Raw genomic sequence first — 17,058 nt, forward strand, 5'->3', positions numbered from 1 at the left:
ATCTACACATATATTTCATCTCCTTACCAAAAATCTGATTTACTATGTCATCAACTACAACTTACCCTAACCATTAGAATAGGTTATCAAAATTAATCAAGAAATTCTAAACCTTCCCCCAACTGAAAAATTAAAGAGCCTTTAATTTTTGCACATGTGTGGCACATGTGCAAATGTGTAGCTATCAAATAACTCAGTTCTCTCCTACCTTTACACAGTTGCAGGGACCAAACTGAGGTCACTAAGCTTGTGTGCAAGTGACTTGGTGAGCCATATCTGCCAGCCAGAAAAATTAAAACTGTTGATGCTGATCAGGAATCAAGACTATACTCACAATTATTTAAACTTGCCATTACCAGAACTGATCTAGAGATATAATTCAGCGATTCATCACTTGCTGAGCATTGTATAAGGTCCTCAATGTGAAACCCAGCCTCATATTTTATAACACAAAATAAAACCCACTATCAGATATAAAACCAACAGTATGAATCACTTCCCTATCTTCTGGGTAAGATCAAGTATAAAACAGCATTAAACTGGGCACAGTGGGGCCAGCAAAAGGGCCCAGCAGGTATCACACCCTTTGGTGAGCCATCTCCTTCTACTTCCCAGGTCAGGTCCTCTCTTGTTTCTCAACTATGTACCGTGGGCTCCAGGTGAAATGACCCAAAACCTTCCTTCCAGTCAATTCTATCTTTATTTTCCATCTTGCAGTAGAAGTACTGAGGCTACACATCGAGCTGCTTTTTACACATCTAGCTGCTTTTTACACATCTAGCTTTTTACAGGAGTTCCAGGGATCAAATTCCTAATTGCAAAGATTACATGTGTGAGTTAGCAAGGCCAGCACTCAATACATATTAATTTGGTGTATTGAAATGAAACTCCCCAGCACTGTATAAACATGCATAACAACTCCTAATTTGTAACCCCAGAAACCCAGAAGAGACAGGAATACAAGGTCATCTTTGGCTACATCATATTTTAAGACCAGCTTGAATGGAGTTGATGGGTAGGTCTTACAGTCTACGGACAGAAAGATCCTCCCTTACAGGGATTAAAAGACAGGTACAAACTATCAAACCTCACTGAGAAACAGCTAAGAAAAATTGTATTCTCTGAGGCACAAGGAATTAAAAAACAAGTTTATGTAGTCCAAAGAATATCTGGGCCCCTTTCCCAGTAAGAAAGAAAAGGGAAGGCACAAGGAATTAAAAAAGAGGCAACAAGAGCCAGGCAAGATGGTACAGCACTGAGGAGGCAGATGCAGGTGATCTCTGAGTTCCAGGATAGTCTGGTCTACAGAGGGAGTTCAGGACAGCCAGGAGTACACAAAAAACAAAAAAGAGGCCATGAGGGGCTGGAGAGATGGCTCAGTGGTTAAGAGGATGGGTCTTCCAGAGGACCCAAGCTTAGTTCCCAGCACCCACAAGCCAGCTTACATCTGTAACTCCAGTTCTGAAACACTTTTCTGGCCTCGACAGGCAAAATACCCATAAACATAAAATAAATAAATCTTATTTTAAAAAGTAGGTAATGAGTTTGCTGTCTCCATTTAATTCTTTTAATGTACTACAGGACCATCTTCAAAGACACTACCATCCCCTTACATCACACCCCTTAAAACTGTTACATCAGCCGGGCATTGGTAGCGCACGCCTTTAATCCCAGCACTCGGGAGGCAGAGGCAGGCGGATCTCTGTGAGTTTGAGGCCAGCCTGGTCTACAAGAGCTAGTTCCAAGACAGCCTCCAAAGCCACAGAGAAACCCTGTCTCGAAAAACCAAAACCTGTTACAGCAGGGGACTGGAGAAATTGCTCAGCAGTTAAGAGCACTGACTGTTCTTCCAGAGGTCCTGAGTTCAATTTCTGGCAACCACATGATGGCTCACAACCACCTTGAATGAGATCCTGTGCCCTCTGCTGGCATGCAGGCAGAAGACTATATACATAATAAGTAAAATGTTTAAAAAAAAAAAAAAACTGTTACAGCAGATAAGCTGTCAGAATAACCCTAATTTGAGATACATTTTCCTGTTTATCTTTTGTTTAATGTTTATATTTAAAATAAAAAAAAATTGAGCCAGGCATGGTAGTGCACACCTTTTAATTCCAGCACTTGGGGGGGAGGTGGGAGAGCAGAGGCAGGTGGAACTCTGTTGAGTGTAAGCCCAGCAGCCAGGTCAACATACTGAATCCCAAGACAGTCAGGGCTACGTAGAAAAACCCTGTCTTCACAAAAAAGAAAAAAAAAAAGGAGATGAAAAGAAGAGGGGAGGGGAGAGGGAGGGGGAGAAGGAGAAGAGAGAGAGAGGAGGGAGGGGGAGGGAGGGAGGAAAACTGAAGTACAGAATGGTAGTGTGCTTAGGAAAAAAAAAAATTAATCTCTATTTACCCACTCTGTTTACCATGTATCTGGCACTGTTTATCCCTAGAAGAATACTAACAGACCTCACGGTAGTTAGGAGAATTGGTTAAACATGTAAGTGCTCTTTCCTGAAATATTTAAAGCTTTTCTCCCTTACAAAATGCACCTAACACCTAGTTGGGTGGTAGGTTTTTGTTTCTTGTTTGTTTTTTGCTTTTGTGTGTATGTTTTGAGATAGGTCTCACTATGTAACCCTTGGCTGACCTGGAATTTACTACAGATACAGGCTGGCCTCAACTTGTGTGAAACCCTCCTTTCCTTGTTTCACAAATAATAGGGTTTTCAGCAGAACCACCATACTTGATTTAAGTTTGGGGGTTTGTTATTGCTGTTGGTTGGTTTTTCTGGAGGAAGGTGTTATTTTGAGACAGTGTCTCATTATGTAGCCTTGGCTGTCCTTGAACTCAAGACTTTGGCCTGCCTCAGTCTACTGAGTGCTAGAATCAAAGATGAGTGTGGCCTGACTTAAGCTTTTGAAGGAATCATAAATACCACTTCCATCAGGACTCTGGAAGAAAATAGGTAAGAACAAATGAGACCAGCTAAACAGCCGGTGATCACTCTTCTACAGAATAGTATTGATTACCACCTCAATCAAAATGACCTGATAACACCTGTAAAAGGGTAGCATCCTGACCCTCACACATACAGGAACTCAAAGAGAACCTCCTTTAAGAGCTCAGGAGCCAAGTTATTAACAAACACCCAGAAAACTTTCACCTGGTCCCTTTACTTTTACAATTCAAGTCCCTTGTGCTAACATGTGTGGCTTTATTTCTTTTTCCATTTTGTTTATTTTTTCTAGGCAGTTTCTCTGTAGCTTTGGCGCCTGTCCTGGAATTCAATCTTTAGACAAGGATGGCCTTGAATTCAGAGATCAGCCTGTCTCTGCCTCCCCAGTGCTAGGATTAAAGGCATGCACCACAACTGCCTGGCCAGATTTTTTTTATTTCTTGAGACAATGTTGTCTCAATGTTGTCCAGGCTGACCTCAAACTCCTGGCAATCCTCCTGCCTCAGTCTCCTGGGAACTGAAATTAAGAGAGATGGTCCACCATACTTAGTTTCCAGTTTTACCTCACTACCACTTTTCCTAGTTGACTGGCTTCTACTTGGTGATAGTGACATTTTTCTCAACATTAAGAAAATTTTTAGCTGGGCGTTGGTGTCACACGCCTTTAATCCCAGCACTCGGGAGGCAGAGGCAGAGGCAGGAGGATCTCTGTGAGTTTGAGGGAGCCTGGTCTCCAGAGCAGTGCCAGGATAGGCTCCAAAGCTACACAGAGAAACCCTGTCTCAAAAAACCAACCAACCAAACAAACAAACAAAAACAAAAAACCTAGAATGTCACACCTAAGCAAGGCAGCTGTTTAAGATCCTTCACTGGGCTACCCTTCTATGCTTTTTTTTTCCTATGGCTGAGATACTGCTGACTCCAGCTTGTAGCATTCCTTCCTTGATGCTTCCTCTTCATTTTAACTCGGACTACTTTACAAAGAAGATAGAGGGCCTCATATGTTAATTTCGCTGACCCCTCCCCCTTTGGGGGATATAGGGTCTCTCCATGTAGTTCTGGCTAACCAAGTGCTGAAATTAAAAGGTATCCACTATTCTAACTAGTTTACTGGCCTTTTCTGGTCTGATCTGTGATGGCTATTTTCTTCAGACAGGAAGCAATTGGTAAGGCAAGAATTTCTCAATTTTTTAAGATTTATTTATTATGTATAGAGTATTCTGTCAGCATGCATGCCTACACACCAGAAGAGGGCATCAGATCTCATTATAAACAGTTGTGAACCACCACATGGTTGTTGGGAATTGAACTCAGGACCCCTGGAAGAACAGTTAGTGCTCTTAACCTCTGAGCCATCTCTCCAGACCCAAACTTCTCAAAATTTAAAAGGCACCCCAGAATATGCTCCTTTACTCTGAAAACAAATTCTCAGCCTTTTCTTTATTTAGCCAAAGTCCCAATAGATCAAGTGTACATTTTGGCAGACATAGTATTGCATGGCCTTTATTAATCCCAGCACTCAGGAGGAGAGGCAGAAGGATCTCTGTGAGATCCAGATCAACCAGAGATACATAGTGTCTCCAAAAGTGGTTAAGAGCACTGGCTGCTCTTCCATCCTATGGGACTCCAGTACCAGGGAATCTGAAACACTCTTCTGGCCTCCTCAGACACTAGGCATGCACAGACATACATGCAGGCAAACATTTCTCTACAAGTAAAAAAAAAAATGAATGAATGAGGTGGAGGTGGTTTACACAGGGTTTTACTATGTCCCCCTGACTGTCCTAGAATTTACTATGTAGACCAAATTCACAGAGAGGTCCACCTGCCTGCCTCCCAAGTGATGGGAAGGTGCACATCACTAGGAGTGGCTAGGAAAAAATTTCAAGATAGTGTATGTATATTTTACTAAATACCAGAAATTCAAAATCATTATACTTGTTTAACTCTTCATTTTTACTAGCAACCAAGGGAAAACATTACAACAAAGTATCTCTTTTTCAGCTTTGTGATACTCTAATTTTCCAATTCAAGAAATTAGCAACAGGAGATAAGACAGATGGCTCAGCAGTAATGAGTAGGCAATGCTCCTGCAGTAGATAGTCCCAGCACTCATGTCAGGTCAATCACAATGCCTGTCTGTCTTCTAGTTCCAGGGTATATGATGTTTCTTCTGGCCTCCAGAGGAATTGCATTCACATACAAAGCTCATGCATATATCCATAAAGATAAATGCATAAAGAAATTACTATGTGAATTTTTTTAGGAGGGGGAGGGGGTTTGGAGACAGGGTTTCTCTGTGGCTTTGGAGGCTGTCCCGGAATTAGCTCTTGTAGACCAGGCTGGTCTCAAACTCACAGAGATGCGCCTGCCTCTGCCTCCCAAGAGCTGGGATTAAAGGCGTGCACCACCGCTGCCGCCGCCCCAATGAAATTTTTGTTTTAGACAAGATCTCTTCCTTATTTTATCCAATTCAGCAGTATCTCAAGATTGCTATACAACAAGACTGTGCTCACTCATAACTATACATGATTTAATGCAAAAATGCCTAAAAGATTATACTTGGTGGCACATGCCTTTAATCCCAGCACTCAGGAGACAGAGGCAGGCGGATTTCTGAAGTTTGACACCAGCCTGGTCTATAAACAGTAGTTCCAGGACAGCCTCCAAAGCCACAGAGAAAACCTGTCTTGAAAAACCAAAAAAAAAAAAAAAAGAAAAGAAAAGAAAAGATTATACTTGATATGACTAAGTCTAGTTCTTATCTTTCAATCATGGAAAACATAAGGCACACTGATCAAGTAAGAAGACAATCAATCAGTTTGGGGACTAGAGATGGCTCAGCAGTTAAGAAATCTTGCTACTCTTTCAGAGGACCAGAGTCCAATTCCTTTAGCCATGTCAATTTTAGGAGACTGAACATCCCTCTTTGATTTTATGGCTGAACACGCCTGTGCAAACACACATAGAAACATAGACAAGCACATAAAGAATAAATCTGTTTTAAAAATAATTATCCTATTGGTTAGAGAGTATGAGATATGAATCTAGCAGAAATGTTTGAAAAGCAGTATGGGTATATTGCTCAGTTGCCTAGCATGCATGAAATCCTAGATTTCATCTCCCAACACTACATAAATCAGGCTTTGTGATTCATCCTATAATCCCACCATTAGGGAAGACCAAAAGTTCAAGGTCAGCAATTTGTGGTGGTAGCACAACTTTAGTTCCAGCACTCTGGAGACAGCCAGGTGAACCTTTATTAGTTTAAAACCAACCTGGTCTTCCTAATGAATTCCAGGCCAGCAAAGGCCACCAAGAGAAACCACATGACAAAAAGACAAAAATAAGAAAACTCAAGGTCACCCTGGGCAACACAAAGAGAGAAATGTTTGAAAAAATATGTGACAAGAAAAACCTACAGTTTGGTTCAATAATGGGAATCAACAGCCTGAGAACAGAACCATGCAAGTGAAGCATGATGGTACATATATGAAACGGCAGGTTCTCTAGAGGTAGAGGCAGGAGGACCAAGAATCAAGGACAAACTCAGCTACAAAAAAAAAAACACCTAGGAAGGGGAACACTTCCCATAGAAGGAAGATACAACCATAACCTATTTCTATATGAAGTTATTTACCCTCCAAGATTCAAGTGGTAGCCAAAAATAAACAAGCACTTGGGAGGCAGAGGCAGGCAAATCTCTTGAGTTACCCTAATGCCATGTTAAAAAGACATTGTGGCATTGTCTTACACATCCGTAACTCCAGTACAGAGAAGGAAGGGGGATTTTCCGGCTTGGTGGTGAGCAGCATAGCTCCAGGTTCAATAAGAGACTGTCGAAGGAATAAACCCAACTGGCTCCTTTGACCTCCATGAGCATACGCTTATGTGCACAGATGGAGGTACCCACACATACATATATAACACACATGCATACTTGCACGAATACTAACTTGTTACTTGAGGGAAGGAAGATGGCACTTTACTCTATACTCACTGGGAAACCAATATCACATCTTGCAGTGTTTAAAAACCTTCTAAATCTGATGCTAAATCAACTTTTCCTCTCCATGCAGAAGGTTCACAAAACAATAAGCTATTTCCTAGTGTCTGACCAAACAAATGTAACAAAACTGAGTTTTAAAATGGCCCTTTTCAGAGTAAGGAGTATAGTTCAATGGTAAAGGCTTCTGTAATAGAAACTACAAAATCCTGAGGATTAATCCCCATCTTTGAGAGAAAGAGAGATCAAAGGCATAGTGTGGTACATGTCAAAACTCCCAGTGTTCAGGAGCCAAAGATTTCCTCCAGATTTGAGGCCAATTTAAGATACAAAGTGAGGCTGGGCAATGCCTTTATTAATGTCAGCACTCGGAAGGCAAAGGTAAGCAGATCTCTATGAGCTGAAAACCAGAGTTCCATGACAGTCAGGATTACAGAGAAACCCTACCTCAAAACAAAACAAAACAAAAACATAAAGTGAGTTGTCCTCTGACTTCCACATGGACATAGAGGCAAGACTTCATAAGCACACAATAAATAAATGTAAGGGAAAGTTAAAATAAAAATATGATCCTGTTTATGTGACACTTTTCCCATAAAACCTTGGGTGTAGATTCACATGCCTACAATCTTAGCACTTAAAAGGCAGAAAATCAGGAGTCAATGTCAGCCTAGACTGCACGAGATCTTTTCCCCAAAACAAAATAATTCCAACATATGTTAATCTATCAAATAAATGTTGATTTAATACTTGAATACCTATTATGGACCAGAAAATAGAGCTATCAATGATACATAATTCCTGTGCACAACAATATTAGAAAAGAAAAACTTGAATGAGATCACTCTATTAAGGGTAAATGTGCTCCCTGACAAGCCTGACAATCTGAGTTCGGTTCCCAGAATCTACAGCATGGAAAGAGGGAACAGACTCTTTGCAAGTTATCCTCTGAACTCTGCAAAGCAAATATAAATGTAAAAAACTTTCAAAAAGACTATTTTAGTCAGGCATGGTGGTGCACACCTTTGATGCCAGCTCTTGGGAAGCAGTGTCAAGTGTAGTCTACCAAGAGAATTCCTGGATACCCAGATACCCAGTCTTTAAAAAAAAAAAAAAAAAAAAAAAGCCAGGCTGTGGTAGTGTAACAATGTCTTTAATCCCAGCGCTTCAGAAGCAGAGTCCAGTCTGACCTACAAAGCAAAGTCCAGGACAGACAAGGCTACACAGATAAACCCTATCTCAAAACAGACCCCCCCACACACAACTATTATAAGACAATAAAACTACTTTTATTGAGGGTCATACCCCTCAGGAAAAGCAACTGATTTTTCTCCGATATAAAAATGTCTTAAACCAGGCGGTAGTAGCACACACCTTTGATACCAGCATCCAGGAGGCAGAGGCAGGCGGATCTCTGAATCTGAGGCCAGCCTAGTCTACAAGCCAGTCCAGTTCCAGGACAGCTGGGGCTGTTACTCAGAGAAACCCTGTCTCCAAAAAAAAAGGCTTAAAGAAAAATGTAAAACCTTTATTCTTGAAGGGAGTTTGTGGGACTTGCATTTAATCCCAACACCTGGAGACAGGGGCAGGCAAATCTGAGTTCAAGGCCAGCCTGGACTACAGTTCCAAGACAGCCAGTGCTTCACAGGGAAACCTTGTGTCAAAAAAAAAACAAAACAAACAAAAACTATATTCAAGAAAAATGTCATAAAGGAGCAAGAGGCTATGCAAATGCTGTATACAGTTCTACTAAAAAGTTATCACCCTGACAGGAAGTGTGGTGTACATCTTTTAATCCCAGCACTTGGGAGGCAGAAGTGGGTAGATCTCTGAGTTCAAGGTCAGCCTGGTCTACAAGACAGCAAGGTCTACACAGAGCAATCAGGATGGGGGGAGGGCACTTACCACCTTCTGACTTGTACCTATGGGTGACATAGAGGTCCCTGTTTTCAAATAGCACTTGTACAGATTTTTTATTGCAGCACTTAATTCAGTGATAAAACAATCTCAAAACAACAATTTTTGCTAATGGGCTACAATCAACCAACAAGCTCAACAAGCTTAGCTGGGCTTCTATAATGAAAAAGTAAAACAAAAACTTTACATTTATCTAAACAGAGGTTTGCTACATAAAAAACATTAAGCCAACAATCAAAGCTACAAAATGCCCATAAATAAATAACATTAGGGGATGGAACTCCCATCTATGCACCTATGGGGAAGCCATCATGGAGTGTGAAAACTTTCTAGTGGGGCTGGCTGCTTTGGGGTCAGCCACGTTCCTGTCAGTTACACCGCTCCCCCTCACTCCATGCTCCATTAGTTCCCAGAATGAAAAAAATAAATAACCTACCTCTGAAAGAACAAAAACGGAAACATTCTTAAATTTTCTAGTTATTTTGCAAACAACGTCTGAGAAAGTCTAAGGACAAAAGAGTAAGACCAAAACATTTCTGGCTTTAAAAAGTGTTGGAGCCAGGAGTTGGTGGTGGACGCCTTTAATCCCAGCACTCGGGAGGCAGAGGCAGGCGGATCTCTGTGAGTTCGACCAGCCTGGTCTACAACAGTAGTTCCAGGACAGCCTCCAAAGCCACATAGAAACCCTGTCTGGGGGGGGGGGGGCCGTGTTGGATTAGGTGGGCATAGAAGCACAGGGCGCCTTTTAACCCAGCTCTTGGGAAGCAGAGGGAAGTGGATGCATCTCTTTGGAGTGGAGGCCAGTCTTGTCACATAGTAAGTTTCACGGCAACATATAGTGAGACTACATCTCAATATAGAAAGAAAACAAAACCACATGTACTTTCAGGTTTAAAGACTAAGGCCGGAACATTTCTGGCTTTAAAAAGTGTTGGTACTTTCATTTCCTCAAAAAGTCCCAACTATATCTAACCTCTTGGTGCTATTCACTCTCTAGATTCATCTCCGAGTTCCCTCCTTACACCTTCTCTTCCTACCACGGCAACGACTCATTCACATCTTTCACGACTCACTGACTTGTTACAAGATGTTCCCTCCGGGCTCAGACGTCCTCCCCTAATTTAAAACTGATCCATTTAGATCAGCACCGCGTCACCACCTCTCAAAAATAACTAAAGCATAAATTAATGGCTCCGTTACCAGCCTCTCAGAAAGTACTGGCTTTACCTCTCTGTACACGTTCCTTTGTTTTTTCTAAGAGAATTAAGATTCACATATCTGTTTCCCTAGCAAACCGTCAAATTTCCTATATCCTTGGTTTCTTATCTCTAACCCCGGACCACACACCAAGAAAGGATGTGTTTAGTGGCTCTTAGAAGCCATGTTGTCAGCGTAAATTCTGGTTTGTAAGCCAGGAACCAAGACACGGGGCTTCAACTTCAGACACTTCAATTCCTTCCTGCCTTCTTGTTACTTTCTTATGGAATCCGGTCTACTTCCAGGGTTTCGAGCTGTGTTCCCGCTATACACCGTAAAATGATCTACCACCCTGAAAGCACAGCTAGGCAACGGATAAAATCTGCCTTTCCGCCTCTCTTCCGTCTGGTGTTCTCTCTAGCAATCAGTCCCTCAAAGAAAAAAACACTACACGAGAAGTGGCTCAAGGAGTGAGCCACCGCATCTTCCGCCCGAATCATTGGGTGCCGAGCACCACCACAACACAGCCTGGCCGCCTGGAGACGCCTGCACCGCCGAGGTCGGAGCAACGGGCCTGCGTCGGAGCCGACTCCGTGTGGAGCAGCCGGAAAGCGGCTGCCGCCACTCGGGGCTTCCCAGCTGCAAACTGCCAACCACGGCGCCCGTGGGGGCGACAGCGACTTCCCTCCCACGTCCGCCTCCCCGCTCCCCCCCCCCGGGGGACGTCCAGGGCCCGGCGCTCGAGGGAGGCCCTCGGGTCAGGACAAGGTAACTGGGAAACGCCGGCAGCCAGCGCGGAACAAAGCGCCGGTCCCGGAGTGCGAGAGGACGCCATTACGCGGGCAGCGGCCTGCGCCGAGGAGCCGAGCCAGGCTCCGCCGCGCGGACTCGGCCGAGACCAGAAAGGCCGCGCCAAGTCGCCGAAAGCCAGGAGAGCGGGCCGCGGCAGGCTGGCAGCCCAGGACGCGCGAGGGAAAGGCCGAGGCCGCTTACCTTCGTGAGTCTTGGCGATCTTCGCCATTTTGTCCACTCGAACACACAGGCGGAACTGGCGCTCCCAAGGACTTCCGCTCGCCGCCGCCGCCGCCACGCACAAACAGAGGAGCTGCGCTCTAGGCGTGCGCACACGGGAACGCGCTCCGCACTATGGCACGCAACTCAACTGCCACCTAGATGGAACCGCTTGGTGCATGATGGGAGTGGGAGGGGCCAGGGCCGCCTCCGGGCGGCTTCCTTAAAAAGCCTGCGGTTGATTCCGCGCCGAAGGACTAAATTCTTAAGAGAACACAATAGAAGGGAAACGCCCGCGCGCGCCTTTAATCCCAGGACTGGGGAGGCAGGGATCTCTGTGAGTTCGAGGCCAGCCTGGTCTACAAAGCCAGTTCCGGAAAAGCCAGAGCTACACAGAGAAACCCTGTATAGAAAAACTCAAAAAAGAAAGAAAAGGAGCCGGGTGTTGGTGGCGCACGCCTTTAATCCCAGTACTCAGGAGGCAAGGATCTCTGTGAGTTCGAGGCCAGCCTGGTCTACAAAGCCAGTTCCTGAAAAGCCAGAACTACACAGAGAAACCCTGTATAGAAAAACTCAAAAAAGAAAGAAAAAGAAAATAGATTCTACTGAGTCAATTAACAAATGCTGGGGCCGGAGGTTATACAGGAAGATCCAGAGTTCAAATCAGCCTCTGCTACCTAACCAGTGTGAAAACAGTCTGGGCTTCCCTCCTCCCCCCCCCAAAAAGCAACAAAAAGAAGGCCAGTTCCCACTTGACTCTGGAAGGTTGAATATTGAGAAGTCAGATTGCTATGAAACTTGGCCTGGGGCATGGACACAAACATTAAATTAGCTGTGTGTGGAGGCTGGCAACTGTTGCACACCTTTAAATCAACAGAGATCTCTTAAATTCGAGGCCAGAACATGTTCCAGGACAGCCTGGGCTACACTGAGAGACAGGTCTCCAGGAGGGAAAAAAAAAAAAGCTTCCAGATTCCAGACAGTGGAAAATACAAGAAACACCATTAGAAGCTGTCTAGAAGAGGTCAGAGAGATGACACAAAGGTTAAAGGCTGGTTGCTCTTCCAGAAAACCAGATTCGATTCTAGCACCATAGTCTCTCACAACTGTTAACTCTAGTTCCAAGGTATTGATGTCCTTATCTGGCCTCTGTAGGCACTGCAAGAATGTGGTAAACATACAAAAATGCAGGCAAAACACTTAAACACGTAACATAGAAATATATATGGTTTTGTTTGCTTGTTTTATTTATTTATTTTTTCTAGACAGGGTTTCTCTCTGTAGTCCTGGCTTTCCCAGAACTCACTTTGTAAACCAAGCTGGCCTCGAACTCACAGAGATCCACCTGCCCTTGTCTCCCAAGTGCTGGAATTACAGGCGTGTACCACCACTGCCAGGCTAATTTTTGTTTTGCTTTATTTGTTTTTTGTTTTGTTTTGTTTTAAAGAAAGAAACAGAAATAGCTGGGCGTTGGTGGTGCATGCCTTTAATCCCAGCAGGCCGATCTCTGAGGTGGAGGCCAGCCTGGTCTATAAAGTGATTTCCAGGACACTGTTACAGAGAAACCCTGTCTCAAAATAATAATAATAATAATTACAATGTTGTGATATTTTGTTTGTATTATGACAAATAAAGCTTTCCTGGAAATCAGAGGACCGAATGAGCCACTAGTTAACTATAGAGATCTGGAGTTCTGTACAGAGAGGAGACAGGAAGTGACAAGACAGGGCAGAGACAGGAAGTGATAAGGCAGAGGGTAGACAGGATCTTGGTCTCTTCTGGTCGGAGGATTCAGAGAGATAGGAAGTTGAGCGTTCTCCTTTGCTTCTCTGATCTTTAAGCTTTTACCTCAATATCTGACTCCGTGTTTTTATTGATAAGACCAATTAGGATCACAATTAATTACAGGTTACAGACTTTACAGATGACTCAGCAGTTCAGAACACTGATTGCTTTTGCAAGAGGACCCAGATGCCCTCTCTGGTTTCCTCAGGCACTGAGTCACACATGGTGCACATATATACATGCAGGCAAAACACTCATAGAAATAAAATTTTAAAAAATAAATGAATGAAAGAATTACAGGATGGAGACATTTGCGGTCCACAACATGTAAGATTTATTGCAGTAAAGGTGGTACATAAGCATGATAGCACACAAGCGGAGGCCCCAGTGTAACACAGGGAAGGGTGTACAGAGAGGGAATACCATCAGCCTCCTGAGGAGTCTTGAGTTTCTGTGCTTTTTAATCAGGTGTGGAGTTAAATTTGGTTTTGTTTGTTTGTTTCCAAGACCAGGGTCTCACTGTGTGGCCCTAGTTGTCCTGGAACTCCCTCTGGAGACCAGGCTGGCCTCAAACTCAGAAATTCACCTGCCTCTGCCTCCCAAGTGCTGGGATTAAAAGCATGACCTACCCAAGTCTGGCTGTTTCTCCTTTCATTAAAGTCCCGCCCTGGACGAAAGTCCGAGGGTTGTTTGACTTGAACCATAGGGTAAGACTCTCAGGCCCAGAAATAGACGTGTTTCTGGAATCCTTGGTTCCGCCCTGGACGTAAGTCCAAGGGTTGTTTGTAATTTTGGTTTGGGGTGCCATTTCATTGCCGCAGTTTGTCCTGTCTAATGTCTGTCCTGTCTAATGTCTGTCCATGTTGTCCATGTTTCATATTTGTGGCATGCATGGGTCAGGGGTCTTTTTCCCATGCCTGGATTGGCCAAGGGTCTGGGGTTACCAGCAGCACCCCCACCCCAGGTCTCTCTGCCTTGAGCACATGGAGCTCGAGCATATAAACTTATCTGGCCTGATCCGGACATCTAAACGGCCTTAAAGTTATTAAAAACTGTAAAAGGGACTTTGATAAAATTTTGATGTTAACTGAGAAATGAGAAAAAATGTAGGAGACTTAAATAATAAAGAAAAAAAGGAAAAAAGGAAATTTGTCTAAGAATGTCTAAGAAAGTCAGAAAAATGAACTAAAAGGTTATAGAGAGTTAAAGCAAGTCATAGCAGAGAAAAGATTGTTACAGAAAGTTATAGAGGGTTAAAGCAAGTTGTAAAAGGTCAGAGAAAAGTTGTTGGAGGTCAGAGAAAAAGATTGTTACAAAAAGTTATAGCGGGTTAAAGCAAGTTGTAGAAGGTCAGAGGAAAGTTGTTAAAGGTCAGAGAAAAGGTTGTTATAAGTCAAAAAAAAAATGTAAACTGTAAACTGTGCTATGGTTTCTCATGTCTACAAACAGTAAATTTTAAAAATGGTAATATAAGTTAAACCATATTAAGCTAATTCTGTTTTAAAAAGTCCTGTTTATTTCTCAAGTAAATTATGTATACTTGTTTTAAAATGTTCTGTTTCCTGGTAGCCATTTTGCTGAAGTTTAAAAAAAGGATACTTAAACCGCCATCTTGACTAAAGGTGACCGCATGGAAATTAGAGGGACCATCTTAGAAACAAGTTTTTCAGTTAAGATTTAAAATGTTAATGCTTCTATATATTACAGAAAGACCTTAAGGGAATTTAAATTTCTTTTTAAAACCAGTTTTCAAATGTTTGTTTTTATTAATGTTTGTACTTAAAGAGCTTCAATTTAGAATTATTTTTAAGCAAAGCCTGACAATGTAAAGTTCTTGTTTTGTAAAAGATGCTGATCTATTATAAGATGTTACAGTTTATGTTTTTAAAAGTTAAGTTTAGGATGTTGGTAGCACACACCTTTAAGTTTAGGGCGTTGGTGGCACACGCCTTTAATCCCAGCATTCGGGAGTAAGAGGCAGATGGATCTTTATGAGTTCAAGGCCTGCCTGGTCCAGCAGATCGAATTCCAGGACAGGCTCCAAAGTCACAGAAAAACCCTGTCTCAGAAAGAAGTTAAGCTCCTGTTTAAGGAATATAAGGTAGCTCTATGCAGTTTTAAGTTCAGCTGTGCTGTTTCAAACATTTTACTAAGTTAAAACCAGTTACAGTCAGACTAAAAATTAATTACAGAAATAAGACATTACCTAGCCACCTGTGTGCTTCTTGTGTGCTTAAGGAAAGTAACTAAAACAGACCTCTAATGCTTCAGAGATCTTCAGAATATGGCATTTAAATTATTATCTTTAAAGTTTATAATGTCAGACAGACTGCCAGATCCTGACAGTGACCCAAAGTCTCCAAAGAAGATTATGAGGCACCCCAGTTCCTGCACCTGGACCAGTGAGTGAGATGCTCAGATGTGATACCTACCACCTGCCAGAACCTGGCCGAGACTGTGGACAAAGCTGCTGGACACTGGAAAATTGATTGTACCCCTTTGCCTAGACAAAACAAGGTCAGTCTTTTCCATGTCCCTCTTCCACAGAGAGGAAAAAAACTCTCACAGTATAGGCCTGGCGAAGATTGCTGTTCTTTGAGACAGCTGCCTCCAACGGTAATGGAGAAACTTGGGTATGGCTAACTGTATATGGACTGGCTTCTAACTGGCTTCTGTCACTTTTTAGTAGATTCGGACAAAATATACCCTTCTCAGATCTCTGAAATATTAATGGTTGTCAGCTTGACAGCATCAGGCAGTCAGATCCACTATAGACTAGTCAGTATGTTAGCTGATAAAATAATGTCTATCTACTGTTCAGGCACAAGCTCAAGGTTTTTAAGTTTATTTTGGTTGTCATCTAAGTACAAACTTAAAGGGCTTTACATCAGGCCAAAGGCACCTCTGTCCAATCCATACCTGGCTCTCTGGACAGAAGAAAAATGTACATGCTTATAGACCAAATCTATAGTTTTTGCTAGTACTCAAAGTTATAAATATGTTCCTGCTGTTTAAACAGATATCCAAATATCTGCTTTTTCTGCACTGTGGGCTTCAGTTAAAATAAGTTTTAACCTCTGTTCCTAGTTTAAACATGTCTTAAACAGGTTTCTGCTTCTGGCTGACATCTGAGTATCAGTTGCTGACTACAGGCTGTTCTAAGTAGACTGCGAGCCCTGGACTTGCTATGGATGTGAACCAGTCCAGCTGATATGGACACCCCCTGTCTCTGCAACAGTGTCTGCTAACCAGAAGCCCCTGATGAATTCCCCATTGCCTAAATTCCTTTTTGCTTTTGACTAGCATTTCAACCTTCTGGGATCCCTAACTTCGTCCCAAAGTCAGCAGGAAGCAGTTTGGAAAAGAATTTCGGCGCCCATTTTCCCTGGTTAAAATGCTAAGTCAAAAGGAACTCCCTTGCATGGGGATGCCGATATCTATCACTCCCTGATGGGGATGCTAGAGAGACAGCAATTCCATGATTGGAATTTCCAAAAAAGAAAATGGGGGAATGAAGGAACCGGCTTCCCTTTTGGCAGCCATAACAGCCGAACACGTGCTTGCCATAAACCTGCCTTGGTCACTTAGAGGTCAGATGCCTGTCTCGTGACAAGGAACCCATCAGAAGTTAGTCACTAGAAAGTCAGATGCCTGTCTCGTGACCAGGAGCCAATCAGAAGTTAGCTGGTGGCGCTATGCTTTATGGCTCTGGGTGTGCTTTACGGACAAGCGCACAGCAATGGCGTAGAGAGCATAGCAACCACCCTGGGAGGGCCTATGGGCCATAACAACCAGTTGACCAATCAACACAGGGCAAGGCTCTCCAAGCCTGGAAGCACACCAATCGTGAGCCTGTGCGTAAGCCTGTGCGTACCCCTAGACACTCCCCTTACGCTGCCCTATAAGATCTTTTGGGAGACCCTAGGAGCCGTCTTTTTTAGCTGTCTGCCATGGCAGGTGGGTGAAAGACCCGAGCTAACATGGGGTTAGCTCATTAACTTACAATCAAGCCTCATGCAGTTTGCAGCAAGCTCTCGAATCCGCCTGGTGATTGGGGTGACCGAGAACGTGGCCTGGGACCCCGGATACTTGAGTTTTCGGGGGGGGGGGGTCTAACAGGTAAGATGCATTTAGCTGGTTGGGCCATGTTTAATGACAGCAAGGACTTGACTGAATGAAACCCAGGTTGGGGGAACCTT

The 17,058-nt window shown here is 43.2% G+C and overlaps 1 protein-coding gene across 2 annotated transcripts in view; it reads right to left on the reverse strand.

The window, feature by feature from the left end:
- The window catches only part of Sf3b1 (splicing factor 3b subunit 1), a 43,471-nt gene extending 32,259 nt beyond the window's left edge, over positions 1-11,212 (reverse strand). For both annotated transcript variants that reach the window (XR_004768666.1, XM_027396897.1), the window contains exon 1: positions 11,057-11,212. Coding sequence is in view for 1 of the 2 variants with exons in the window: in XM_027396897.1 (XP_027252698.1) it covers positions 11,057-11,084 (28 nt within the window). In the remaining variant the exon portion in view is untranslated. The remainder of the gene's footprint in view (positions 1-11,056) is intronic.
- Between the last annotated feature and the right edge of the window lie 5,846 nt (positions 11,213-17,058).

Source organism: Cricetulus griseus, chromosome 2 (genome assembly GCF_003668045.3).
Source record: "Cricetulus griseus strain 17A/GY chromosome 2, alternate assembly CriGri-PICRH-1.0, whole genome shotgun sequence".
NCBI classification, from domain to species: domain Eukaryota; kingdom Metazoa; phylum Chordata; class Mammalia; order Rodentia; family Cricetidae; genus Cricetulus; species Cricetulus griseus.